We start from the raw sequence: 14192 nt of genomic DNA, 5'->3' as shown, positions 1-14192 counted from the left end.
AATCAAAGTAACTCAGAACTTCACTGCTTATCTAAGTCTATATACTATTCCCTTTTTTTGAATATAGTTACCTCCCCCCTTACTCAATGAACAGGTTAGAATTTCAAATAGCGTTCTTGAAAACTCAATTATTGAAATACTGGCTACTTGACATTCTCGCATTTTGCTTGGAAAATGGGAAATGAACGTTCAACGTGTATGTCTGCTAGATTCATTTCAGTGTTATTTCTATTGCATTACCATGTACAAGTGTAACATTTCAATTTTTAATAGGCAACTTAAAGGTGGGAAAATGGGTAGCCATGATAACCCTTCCCTTTTGTCTTGAACGGTTCAGCACTAATAACAGGATTCTGCTTGGTGGTGCAACCAAGGAATTAATTATGTTACATTATTTTCCTAGGTATACACACAGAGAAATATCCTTTGTAATCCCCTAATACTACTTCTGTGTTTGACCATAATGCAGAGAAGCAGGCAGGGGATCTCCAGTAAACACACAATAGGCACTATTCTACAATTTTATAATTTCAGAAGTGCATACACTTCTGAAATATGTCTTAATTGCTCATGGTGTCTAGTCAATGTATTTGCCCAGCCCCCTCAGTACTTTCACTAATAAAAAAGGATGGGATTTAATCTATTCCATGTTAGAGTATTACTCCCCTCAGAATTATTTCCCCTTAATATTATACTTGCATAGGAATTTATTTTGGCTGTTGCACAGACAGGTGCGCACCATCTTGATGGTGGGTTCCATTTTCCCTTTCTAGGAACAGGTGGGCATCAGTCAGCAAGATTGTGCCTGCTTCCGCTCTTTTTGCATTGGACCCACTGTATTTTCCACAGAAGGTATGGGATTTTACAGCCAGGTGGACCTCTCTTCCAATGTACTGCTGGTAATTCAAAATGGGTCCAAAAGGAAAGCACTCTGTACCATTCTTCTTTCTAATGTTGACAATTCTCGTTTCGCTCCTTCTTTCTGTCGGTCAGTCAGTAGATCCCAGTCCATGAATACGCCAGTGAGTGCCCTAGAATCTTTGTGTTTGAACTTTTATAGATTAGAAATGACTCCCTTTAGAGGTATCTATCATTTCTCTAAACTAATTGGTCAGTGTATGTGATTTGATAGTGTTCCAAAAGCGGCATCACACTAAACCATCCCCTCTGTACTCATTTTAGTTATTTTACATTTTTAAAGTGCTCACACGAGGCGCTGTTACAGGAATTGTTTGTTTTGTAGTAGCATAATTGTTTTTGTTTTAGTTGCGTATTTGTAATGCGCTTAGACACCCAGAGGTTTCTAAATGCAGACCCAGGAATCGAACCTGTGTTGCTTCGTGTTGTCTTGCTTCCAAGGCGCGTACGTTTCCGCTGAGCTATCCTCCCGGGACACATTGAGCATATTAATGAAGAGGACAGTCTACTTGGAGTAATGATATAAAACATCATATATATATATATGTGATCATGTTACTAATCAATTCACCAGCTTGCGGTCACTCAGGCATATCAAATTTTGCTAGTCTGATCTCAGCACAACACGTGATGCAAGTGTTACAAATATCACCTTGAACAATAAAAAAAATAATTCTAGGACATTTCCTTCAAAGGTTACATGCAAGAATGTGATTCCAAAAGTAAAATTCACATAGACGTTGTTTTTCTTATTTACAAAATATAAAATGGATTCTGCCTGGTGCCAGAACACTCAGTCTGACATAATGTTAATTCCTTTGCATCTGAGAGCTCAGCCATTTAGGACTCCTGAGAATGCTGGTTGTCATGGTCTAAGTTCTTTGAAGTTAGGCTGCTGGCAAAGGCCATTTATGACCCAGTCAAGTTCTCGTGAGTGATCGCTGCATCTGTCTGTGCCTGTGTCAGACATCAAGTCTCCAAAGGTATCAAGGGATTCCTTTTGGAAAGGCCTGGCTGAGTAAAAGATCAGATTATTTGGAGAGATAACTACTGCAAGCCACTTCCCAAAGCATATTAGTTGTATTTTTAAGGGTACTTAGCATAAGCTCAGAGACAGATGGAAGTTGCAAATTTGGAGCATTTGTTTTGCTTGCAAAGCCTGAATCCTGAGAGCCAGTCAACAGATTTCATGGTCAGCTTCAAAGGCTGTGTTCACACTTTTCTCAGGGGAAAGCAATCTACCCCGACCCCCCCTTCTCTTGGTGTGTTGCTCTATCTGGGGCAAAGCAGTGTCATTTGGCTGTTCAGGCCCAAAGCTGCTTTCATTCATAAGTGCAGTTTTTACCGTCATTTTCCACAATACAGTGCAACATCATTAATGTGTTTGCAATCAAAATCATACAATATATCTGTATGTTTCTTCATACAGAGCTGATTCTCAGTCCTGTAATGGAAACTATACATAATGCAAAGCCCAATTCGGTTTTTCACTTTCCTATGAAATGCTGTGCTTTTCATCACAGATTTGTCTGGTTTTTCCATTAAGCAAAACGTTGCTGGATATTTTCTGTTAACTGGGTAGATGTATTCTGGGTCTTTTCCGTTACTTTTAGACAAATACCCTTGTTGTAGATGGACTGCTAACATCACACATTTCGTCACACGTGTCTTTTTTAGATGCTGCGCCCCGACTGAAGCTCACATGATGATTTTCAAATGTAAAATTTTGTTTTACATCCTTTTCTTTCACATAGATTTCCCTACAGACATGCTGCACTGTAAGTAGTCCAATCAGTTATCAATGTGGAATGTAAAAATCATTTGACCTTCCTTATTAATATTCGTGAGGCAGTTCACTGCAGTTCACTGCCATTCAACTCATTGTGCATAGATTTGCTTCTAGGCATGGGCGCTTACTTTGGACCTCAGGCATCCCTATAATACATGTTTCAACCCCCTGCAATATTGGCCCAGTCCCTTAAAGGGATAGAGAGAGATCTTAATATGGATGCATTAGGGTGTGGGCCAGGAACATAGACGGCAGTCTGGGAATGGGCTGCTGCCTTGAACCTTGGGCTGCCATCATCTTCTCATAAAGAGGAAGCAAGTCAGCATGACACACTTGTCCTTTATCAGTGTTAGCATCTGCCCTTCTCTGTCGGCTTTAGAGCAAATAACAAGGGGGGGTCCTGGGAGACTTTCTGCCAGACATGAGTCCTGGTTACAAGAGCCTTACACAGAGTCTTTAGCTCACTATCTTTCACAGAGAAGAAATATCCTAAACATATCAGTCTTTGTCCTGCCCTGGGGCAGTCCAGCACCGAAATGCTAGGCAATTTTCCTCTGAACAAGAGTACCAACAGCAACCCCAGACATGTGTTTCATTCTGGTTGAACCTCATCAGTAGGGTGTAGCTGTGCCCCTCTAAGAATAGTGAGCAAGGGGTCCATGTCTGGATTCCCCTAGTAACTTAGGGCGAGACCCAAAGTTACTTGAAATATGTAAATTACAAGGGAGGTCCTGGGAGACTATCTGCCAGACATGAGTCCTGGTTGCAAGAGCCTTACCCAGAGTATTTGGCTCAATATCTTTCACAGAGGAGAAATATCCTAAACATATCAGTCTTTGTCGTGCCCTGGGGCAGTCCTGCACCGAAATGCTAGGCAATTCTCCTCTTAACAAGAGTACCAACAGCAACCCCAGACATGTCTTTCGGTCTGGTTGAACCTCATCGGTAGGGTGTAGCTGTGCCTCTCTAAGAATAGTGAGCAAGGGGTCCACGTCTGGATTCCCTTAGTAATTTAGGGTGAAACCCAAAGTTACTTGAAATATGCAAATAACAAGGGGGGTCCTGGGAGACTCTCTGCCAGACATGAGTCCTGGTTACAAGAGCCTTACCAAGAGTCTTTAGCTCACTATCTTTCACAGAGGAGAAATATCCTAAACATATCAGTCTTTGTCCTGCCCAAGGTCAGTCCAGCACCGAAATGCTAGGCAATTGTCCTCTGAACAAGATTACCAACAGCAACCCCAGACATGTGTTTCAGGCTGGTTGAACCTCATAAGTAGGGTGTCGCTGTGCCTCTCTAAGTATAGTGAGCAAGGGGTCCACGTCTGGATTCCCCTACTAACTTAGGGTGAGACCCAAAGTTACTTGAAATATGCAAATAACAAGGGGGTCCTGGGAGACTCTCTGCCAGACATGAGTCCTGGTTACAAGAGCCTTACTCAGAGTCTTTAGCTCACTATCCCTCACAGAGGAAAAATATCCTAAACATATCAGTCTTTGTCCTGCCCTGGGGCAGTCCAGCACCGAAATGCTAGGCAATTCTCCTTTGAACAAGAGTACCAACAGCAACCACAGACATGTGTTTCAGTCTGGTTGAACCTCATCAGTAGGGTGTAGCTGTGCCTCTCGAAGAATAGTGAGCAAGGGGTCCACGTCTGGAGAATTGCCTATGCATTAAACCTATAAGTCGATCGAGTGCGTGTGGTCCAGATGGTCTATCCAATCAGTCGCTAAAACAGAGCCCTAATATGTGGGCCCAGATCCCTTTTAACATCTTTACTCTAGTGAATGAATATCAATCCATTCCCCAGTCTTGGAGACATTCGATCACAGTGCCGATTTATAAAAAGGGTAACTGTTAGGCTCCTAATAGTTATCGCCACATAGCACTATTAGACGCACCAGGGAAAATCTATACGCGTCTCATCTTAAAAAAGCTTAAAAAGTGGGCTCCTGATAAACACTTGTTGGAGCCTCTATAAGCAGGTTTTGTCACTGGAGTGGGTATTATACCTAATATAATGATCCTGAACATAATCAAGGCAAAGTATGCAAAACTTGGTCAACCAATTTATTTTGCATTCGTTGATTTCAGAATAGCTTGCGATTCGGTGGACCGATTACTTCTCTATCAGAAATTAAAGCATTATAATTGCCCGGGTACTCTTCTGGCTTTAATTGGGTTGCTCCACTCTAATACTTATATGCAAGTGAGATTGACTCTAAATGGAATACTATCTGCCTATATTCGCACACAGAGAGGGCTAAAACAGGGATGTATTTTAGCGTCAACCTTGTTCAATCTCTTCTTCTTAGACATTAGTCTTGCCTTTCTACACACAATCTGTGACGCTCCCAAATTAGGCACCCGTCTGATCAATTATCTGCTTTATGCAGATGATCTCATTCTCTTATCTAAAACCACCAGTGGATTACAAAACATGTTAAACGCATTAAACTTGTATGCATCAAAAAACAACTTGGTGATTAACACGGCTAACACGCAAGTATTAGTGTGTAAACCAAAGACGCAGTTGAAGGATAACTCTTATCAATAGTACTTGGGGAATTGAAAAACTTGAAAAAGTTAATATGTATAAATATCTGGGTGTTTTGATTTCCTACTCTTTAAAAAAAATGATAACGAGTCTGGAATTATTCCGAAATTATTTCCTTTAATCGCCCAGGTGAAGTTGTTAATGTATAAATATGCAAAGTTTTCCTATTCTCATATATTACTATTTTATAAACAGAAAGTGATTCCCATCCTTAGGTATGGGGTCAAAACTACATTACCTAAACAACGTAAATTTTGGAATGCGTTAGAATCTAAGTTTTGGAAAAAAAACCTTTGTCTCACTATGTGTATGCCGAAAGCAATACTGCGGTTTGAATTGGGTTTAACATCTCTGTATTCACAAGACCAATGGAAATGTGCGTTATTTAGGAAATGCCTGTTAAATATTGGATCTTCTAATGTAGTTGGAATATTAGCTTCTTATCTGGCAACCACAAATTACTCCTTTTCCAAGACATGGATTCAGAATACCTTAAATATTCTTGCAGATTCTAACATCTCTTTAGATATATTGCTTCATAATCCTGTCAGAGCAAAATTGAAGTTATTTCAAATGGACTGGATTGTCACTATTGAGGAATGTTCCAGAATGAAAGATTTGAATGAAAGAAATGCCTGTTAAATATTGGATCTTCTAATGTAGTTGGAGTATTAGCTTCTTATCTGGCAACCACAAATTACTCCTTTTCCAAGACATGGATTCAGAATACCTTAAATATTCTTGCAGATTCTAACATCTCTTTAGATATATTGCTTCATAATCCTGTCAGAGCAAAATTGAAGTTATTTCAAATGGACTGGATTGTCACTATTGAGGAATGTTCCAGAATGAAAGATTTTGATATAACTACATTTGGTCACAAAAAATTGGGACTCATGGCTGGTTATCTGCAGAAATATCCATCACCGTACATGCACAACCGATACCTGCGCTTTAGATGTAATTTATGGTATACTAGGTCAGTACTGGCAAGAAGGAAACTAATACCAGAGAATGAAAATGACTGTCGATGGTGTAGGGTACAATCCCAAAAAGAAACCTTGAAGCACTGTCTAATAGAATGTCAGAATCTCGGTGACTTGCAAAAGAAACATTTCTCCAGAGTCACCTCTGCATTACTCTCTATGAATCAGTCTGATGCTTGGAAATGGCTTTTCTCGACTTCTAACTTGTCAGTACAAATTGCTACTGTTCAATTTCTGAATGAATTGTTCAAATTTGAAGATGATTGAATAAGCAAGTCTATTAAGAAATATAGAGCGCTAAATTGAATGAAAACTTATTGTATATAAGCTGTGGCAAGTACTCATTTGATATTTGCTTATTTTAAGGCAATGCTAAAATGAACTTAAGAGTACATAATTGTTTATCTTTTTGTATAGATATATTGATTTTAAAATGGTTTACAACATGTAAAATGTGTTGATGCTTTGATTTTATTTTGTAAAATTTGAAAGGTTCAATGAATTGAACCAACCAACCAAATAAAAAAAAAAGATGTTACATATTTTAAGTCAGTTCGCATATGTATTTCAGCACAATTATATAATAATTGTAATTGTGCTAATTTGAACATAAATGATTTTACTTGTTCTATTGTTTGACAAGTAATGTCTGCCTGCCAATTTAAAACAGGATTGCTTTCCATTTAAACGGAAATTATCAATATTTACATGGCAGGAATGTTCCTATTCTGTTTAATCAAGCCTATTTGTTTTACCATTTCTTTTTGTTTCAGAGCCTAACTTTGTGTCATCATATGATATTGGAAACTTCACTTACTTCTTCTTCCGGGAGAATGCAGTGGAGCACGACTGCGGGAAAACGGTCTTCTCCCGAGCCGCTCGGGTCTGCAAGAATGACATTGGAGGGCGGTTTTTATTGGAGGACACTTGGACAACCTTTATGAAGTCCCGCTTGAACTGTTCCCGCCCTGGGGAAATTCCATTTTATTACAATGAACTTCAGAGCACATTCTTTCTACCAGAACTTGACCTTATTTATGGGATCTTCACCACTAACGTGTAAGCAAACCGCTCAATTTTGTCAATCTTATGTGAAACACAAGTACATATTTTCATTTGTATTGTGAGTAGGTACTAGACCAGCAGGGTAATGTAACTGATAATACTTCAGATTCAAATTTCCACATAACCTTCATCTTGATGTTTTTTTTATATTCGAGTAAATTCGGGAACTTGTGAAATTCGACATTCACAAAAATGAATTGAATGCATTTCACGACCCCCTTTAGAAAGTATTAGGTAAAGCATAACATATTACATTCCATGTTCCTGAGCAGATGTGTGTTTAGTTACCACACGATACAACTATATGAAGCCCTGGCGCATGAAACAAATCAGAACGTTCAGATAACAGCCATATTACAACCAGATAGTTTCTTAAAATTACCTGATAGTATTGCCACAATATAATTAAACATAAGCTGGAAAGTCATCTCAAGACTACGCTGGATCAGCATCACTCCAAAACACAATAAAACTCCACTACCTTAAACAAATCAAATGAAACTGATGGCTATTTTAGCTCACACAAAATCTGTTCTAAAAAAAGCCCAACCACCTTAAACGCTTATGACAATAACAGTGGTCATATTCACTGCCTCAAAAATAAAATATAAGTGGCCAGCCATCTTAAATCAGGAGATATTGAAGTTCTGAAAATAACAGCAGGTACCTTTAACACAATGGGCAATAACAACAGCCATCTTTACCAATCATCTAACCTAATAAGTAAGACAAATCACAGTGAAAACAATCGATACAAAACTATCAGCCATTTTGAACTTCTTCGCCCCTCTTTATGAGACTAAAAGAAAAACCTTTACCTCCCAGGGACCATATGTAATGGCAGTTAAGAATATATTGGGTAACCTTAAGACCTATCATCAATCATACATGTTATTACTACCTCTCCACACACCAAACCATACTGTTGTAAGTGCCCACTATGTAATTGCATACTGACCTCTTGGGGGAACATCCCACAGCTTCCCACTCACCTCTCAGTGTCTTCTGAATGGTTGGCCCTTCCTAGGCGACTTCCTTCTACCCAAATTAACAACAAGGTCTACACCAATATTTCAGAGAATTTCTTAGTAAAAACTGCCCATTCCAACTATGACATTGCTTTTCTGGCTCCCATCATCTCCACAAGATCCAGGAAGACGTAAACACTATCAAACTCACATGCCACCCCGAAATGCTTATTGTTGACCTGAACCACAGTGCTAAAAGTGGATGAAGCAAAATAGACCTTTTTTGTACCTATGCAATCTTTCTCAGGGAGAGGAGAGGTGCCAAGGTGGACATGGGGTGTGTTGTTGCTACAGGAGGAGGAGATCCAGATGGGGCCACATCTGAGAATTACAGTGTTTGCCAATATCACAGTAATAGACAATGAAGGGAGAGGCAGTAAGCCCGATGGAGGGAATTCTTATGCCAGAAATGTTGGGCACTACTGAAGAGGAATGGCAAGCAATAGTTGGCTTAATGTAAGTGAAGGACATTGAAGTTGTGAATCCATTAGAGCCAATGCAGGACAAAGGCAGAGGTTCTGATCTGCCCGGAGGTAGACAAGAAGAGGGTGTGGATGGTTGTGCAGGAAGAGTTAGAAAATCTACAGGTGGGAAGACACAGGTGGTTCCCCAGCAGATGTCTCAGGAGGAGAAAGAAAGAGAGACTTCTGCACCTTTATCTACTCCTGCAGAGGGGGCAAGGCAGGGGGCATCCCTTATCAGGTTTCAGGCAGTACAAAGAACAACCTGAGCATTGGTAAAGATATTACTCACATCATCTTGTAATTGGCAGCGATTGAGATTACCAGAGGGCAGAAGAGTGAAAGGGACATGGTGCGATGTGGCACTGTGATATTCAACATGCACAATACATCAATGAAGTGGGGTATACTTAAGAAGGCTGCTCCTTATGGACGCAAGAAGTGTATACGCCTGGTATGACTAGCCCTAATCCATGTAGATTAGATTCCATTCTACAGTACCCACCAGAAGTGGGGGTAGCATTGAGAAAGCACGCTCATAGGAGGACAAAGCAGCACAAATAACACCCAATGCCCATGTCCTCTTAGCCACCTCTGGCACCCCGGTCCTTGCTGCATACTGCACCAGTGGAACCTTACACTAGCAAGGCTGTGTATTCACCACCAGCGCCACCAGCGCCACAGCGTCCTGGTGTAAATCCTAGACCTGACGGAGTGCTGCTATTTCAGCATATATAAAGGGACTAATGATGCATCTTGCTCGCGCACACATGCTAATGTCATCTACAGCCAGTCAGGCAGCTCAACTCAACTCAAGTCAGTCACTAGAGCTAAACAAACAGCAGCAACATTATCTGGGTTGACAATATGAATTGGGAGTGGCAAGGAGACTGACTAGTGATGGTGAGAAAGCTGCAAAAGAGGTTTTGTGGGTTCATCCCAATCATGTACAATGTGTTGCGTCATATGCGTTGCAAAGATGTGCTAACCAACTTAGTCCCAGACCTTTGCAGGCACACAGATGTGTTACAGTGTGTTAAGGTAACAGGATGCCGTGCTTCTTTGCTCTGTAGTATGAAGAAGTATGGCCTCACTTGCTGAAGCAAGAATATTTTCTCTCCAACTCTCCTCTAGCTATGAAGGCACTGGTGCCAGAGACAACGTTAATGCTGTGGCTGCCATGCACTGATATTTTCCATTTTAGGTCTGACAGAATGCTTGTGGATGACCCCGTCCAAAGGCAGACGAGTAGCTTTGCTCTTCCTTCCTCTTGCTCTAATGTTGGCATTATCCTCTTTATTCTCATACTCTCTGTCACTGGTTTCCAAAATTATGTGTTGTGTGAGTATGCAAACTGCACCATCATTGATTGTTACTTGGCCTCATCAATATCACAATCATCAACATAATTATCAACAGACTTTGCATCAGTGGATGTATGTGGTGATGTTGGAGCTGACAAGGGAGATCCCACAGCTTTACGTAGCTACACAGTTTCCTCTCATCTAATTAACAGTTGCAATCAGTAACTCTGCTCCCCCATCTACCTCAAGTATGGTGTCCGAGCTTCCTCACATGCCTCTTTTGTCACCTGGGATTTGTAAGTGCATCTGGACTGTTAGCACGCAATATGGTTGCTTTCTAATATGCACAAGAAGATGGCATGTTGCAGACTAATTTACACACCCACTGTACACTCTCTTACAACTATTATCCCCTGCCTACAACGAATTATAAGAAATGTTCTCTAAAACTAGTACTTTCTGGCATGGATCTGAAAAACTGCACTGTCACTTAAACATCCTCCAGCCTACCAAGAAATGTTTAACTTTTGCTCTGCTGCTAGTATTTGTTATGTCCACTGAAAGGCAACACGCTCAGTTACAGGCACTGAATGTGATCTCCTCCTGCCTACTAGAAAATATAAGTTGTTTCTCTGCAACTAATAGTTGATATGGCCAATACAATAATACAGCATATACAGCAATACAATAATACAATGCAAAAATACAGCCAGCAAGTTAGCTTAGCGGGTTGAGTGCTCACTGCTTCAATCTGAGTGTGATCTGCAGGTCGCAGGTTCGAATCCTGGCAAAGCCAACTCAGCCTTTCATCCTTCCGAGGTCGATATTGAGTACCAATTTCGATTGGGTGATATTGTATGTAAATATGTGCTCTGTAAAGAGCTTTAGATGAAGGCGCTATATAAATAACACATCATTAACAATATGAGTATCTTACAGCCATTAACATTAAATTAACTCCTGCTGCTGATCAGGAAATAGAAGTAATTTTCTCACTAACAGTATTTGGTATGACCACTAAAAGACAACACACTGAATATGATCTCCTCTTGTCTATCAAGAAATAGAAAGTTTGTTTGCAACTATTTTATTTCTCTAGCAACTAAAAGAAGACACATCTAGTTACAGAAACTGAATGCAGTCTATTTCCTTAAAGAATTGTAAGATACATGTTTTACACCTTCACAAGCAACTAGTATTTTTTGGGTGCTGCGGATGGCTTGAATAATTCCACAAAGTCAAACAGTTCAAGGATTTTTTGTTTTTGAATCAGGAGGCTGCAGTTGATTTGGCAAGAGATGTCCCTGATTCATCTCTTGAAGTCCTATGGGCTCCCTCCCACAATCTCAGGCTCACCTATTGCCCAGTGGTGTAATGCAAATAGAAATCAGTAACTGATGTGCCGAGTTTCCCACAGATAAAACAGTTGATGCCCCTTTCAGGTCAAAGTATAGGCCTTGTTCTATTCCAGTCTTCTGGCCCCACAAGTCTGGAGGGTGGAGACACTGTACTAAACCGTCTTCCTGTGAAACTTCCCTCTGTAGCTCAACTGATGGGTTTAGCTTCTCCTGGCTTCTTCGAGCCGATGGTTGGCTTGCTTGAGTGCATGGCCCTTTGGGAGTCATTCACAATTTGAATAGCTACTTCACGTGATGGCTCATGGAGTGAACATATGACCTTTTGAAGGTAGCCTCCAATGTGAGAGACATGTTCAATACATGGCTGGGGTGGAAAACCTATGAAGCAGTCAATGAAATGCTAATCCTATAGCAATTTACTGACTCTATGCCCTCATACCTTCAAAAGGTCTCAAAAAAGGTAGCAGGCGCTCCTCTCCAGAAAGAACATGGCATGATAACCTGTTCTGAGATGAGAGTTTGCAGCACACACTTTTTGCTCACTGTACCTTTCACAGATGGGAAATATACATTTGCATATTAGTCTTTGTCCCGCCCACATGGTCAGTCCAGCACCGAAATGCTATGGCAATTCCTCTCTGAACAAGAGTACCAACAGCAACCCAGTTCCTCAGAGAGGAATTGCCATAGCATTACGGTGCTGGACTGCCCATGTGGGCGGGACAAAGACTGATATGCAAATGGAAATTTCCCATCTGTGAGAGGTACAGTGAGCAAAAAGCGTGTGCTGCAAACACTCGTCTCACAACAGGTTATCATGCCATGTTCTTTCTGGAGAGGAGCGCCTGCTACCTTTTTTCAAATATTTGCAAGGAACTTGGGGTTGGTCACCCTGAGTTACCTGGGGGCAACCAGACGTGGACTCCCTGCTCACTGCGCTCAGAGAGGCACAGCTTCACCTCACTGATGAGGCCCAACAAGGCTGAAACACGCATATGGGTTTGCTGTTGGTACTCTTGTTCATAGAGGAATTGCCATAGCATTTCGGTGCTGGACTGCCCATGTGGGCGGGACAAAGACTGATATGCAAATTGATATTTCCATCTGTGAAAGTTAGAGTGAGCAAAAAGCGTGTGCTGCAAACTCTCATCTCAGAACAGGTTATCATGCCATGTTCTTTCTGGAGAGGAGCACCTGCTAACTTTTTTGAGACCTTTTGAAGGTATGAAGACATAGAGTCAGTAAATTGGTATAGGATCAGTATTTCATTGACTGCATCATAGGTCTTCCACCCCAACCATGTATTCAACATGTCTCTCACATGGGAGGCTATTTGTCATGGTGTTTCCCCAGCTTTAGCTGCATATTTGAAGACCTCAAACAGTAATGTTCTTGCGATTGCCCATCCTTTACAAGATCCCCGATTTCTGGTTTTCGTACAGGGTTTTCCCTTCTAGATTTAAAGCTTTAAATGTGCATTGGCTTTCTCCATTAGGAAGGGGGTCTATATGTCTGGCCCAATGATCCCATTGCCATCCAGCGGTGTCAGCCACGTGTTCATAGTTCACAAAAAAGGCTGCAGGATCTTTTTGATCCTTCATATTTTGCAGGACCATGCGCGGGATCCCTGGTTGGCTTGGTCTGTCAACTATGAGCTTATTTTAGTGCTCGTAAGGTCTCCAGGTGTTGTTTGTGTATAGCTAGTTGACCTTAGGCCCTGGCCCTCAGAAAATCCTCCATGGTTATCAACATGACTTTTGGGTGTTTTGCCTCAGGATCTTCATTTGGCTCCTCCTGGTGTTCAGTCTCCTCTCTCCCACATCACTGAGGTGAATTTCCCTACACTTCTGGAAAGCTTGAGTATTTGAGTTAGCTGTTCACCCTCTTCCGCGGACTGCTGCTCATTGCAGTTGTTATGTATTCTCCCAGGTTTCATGGTCTGCTCTCCTAGAATACATCTTAGTTACCATGCCAGAGTCTGGGCTAACCTTAATCCTCTACATTGATTGGGATATCTTACACAAGACATTTTACCATTTTGATGGTACATTCACATTGAGGAATTCTAGTTCTATACCAAGTTACCAGACCTCTTTATCAAAAGGTCCGGCAACTATGGTGTGCCAGCATTCAACGGTTTCTGATTTCCCTTCTGTCTTCTTTTGTTGGCAGCAACTTCGTCATGGCCTGTATTATCCCACAATTACACCATTTCTCACAGATGGCTTAAATAATTACACAAACCCAAGGAAAACAGTTCAAAATATAGGTTGGTCTCACTAACGGATGCCCCTCACATGACCTTCAACCTCCTGTGGGCTCCTGCCATCATAGCAGAGACTATCCTATTTCCAGTGCTTTCATTGTCTTGGACTGCTGTGTTGTACCCCCTTTTCATCATGCTTATCCTGTCATGACAGAGAAACCCACTTACTCATGATAGTTGTCATGAAGAATTTCATCCATTCCTTTGATAGTTGATCAATGTAAGGGCTGGGAAATTGAAATAATAGGCACTTAATCACAAGTTAAAAACTATTTATTTTCACAGATTTCACAACATCAGCCTTCCTTGTGTATCACAACACATAGCTAAGTATTGCAATGCATAGTCAGATAGTGGCTGCTTCTTCTTGCTTGTCTTACTTGTGAAGCATGTTTATTACACATATATGCCAGTCAGTATAACTAGCAATAGGAGTCCAACACCTAGTGGTAGCATGCT

General features: G+C 41.0%; 1 protein-coding gene across 2 annotated transcripts in view; it reads left to right on the top strand.

Moving 5' to 3' along the window:
- Positions 1-14192, top strand: part of SEMA5A (semaphorin 5A) — a 2281219-nt gene that overhangs the window by 1283549 nt on the left and 983478 nt on the right. For both annotated transcript variants that reach the window (XM_069613729.1, XM_069613730.1), the window contains one exon: positions 7025-7310. In XM_069613729.1, the coding sequence (XP_069469830.1) occupies positions 7025-7310 (286 nt within the window). The remainder of the gene's footprint in view (positions 1-7024; positions 7311-14192) is intronic.

The sequence above is a fragment of the Ambystoma mexicanum genome, chromosome 5p (assembly GCF_040938575.1).
Source record: "Ambystoma mexicanum isolate Mex_15411 chromosome 5p, UKY_AmexF1_1, whole genome shotgun sequence".
Lineage (NCBI taxonomy): Eukaryota > Metazoa > Chordata > Amphibia > Caudata > Ambystomatidae > Ambystoma > Ambystoma mexicanum.
Note: the sequence above shows the minus strand (reverse complement) of the source record. Positions and strands in the feature narration are given on the sequence as shown.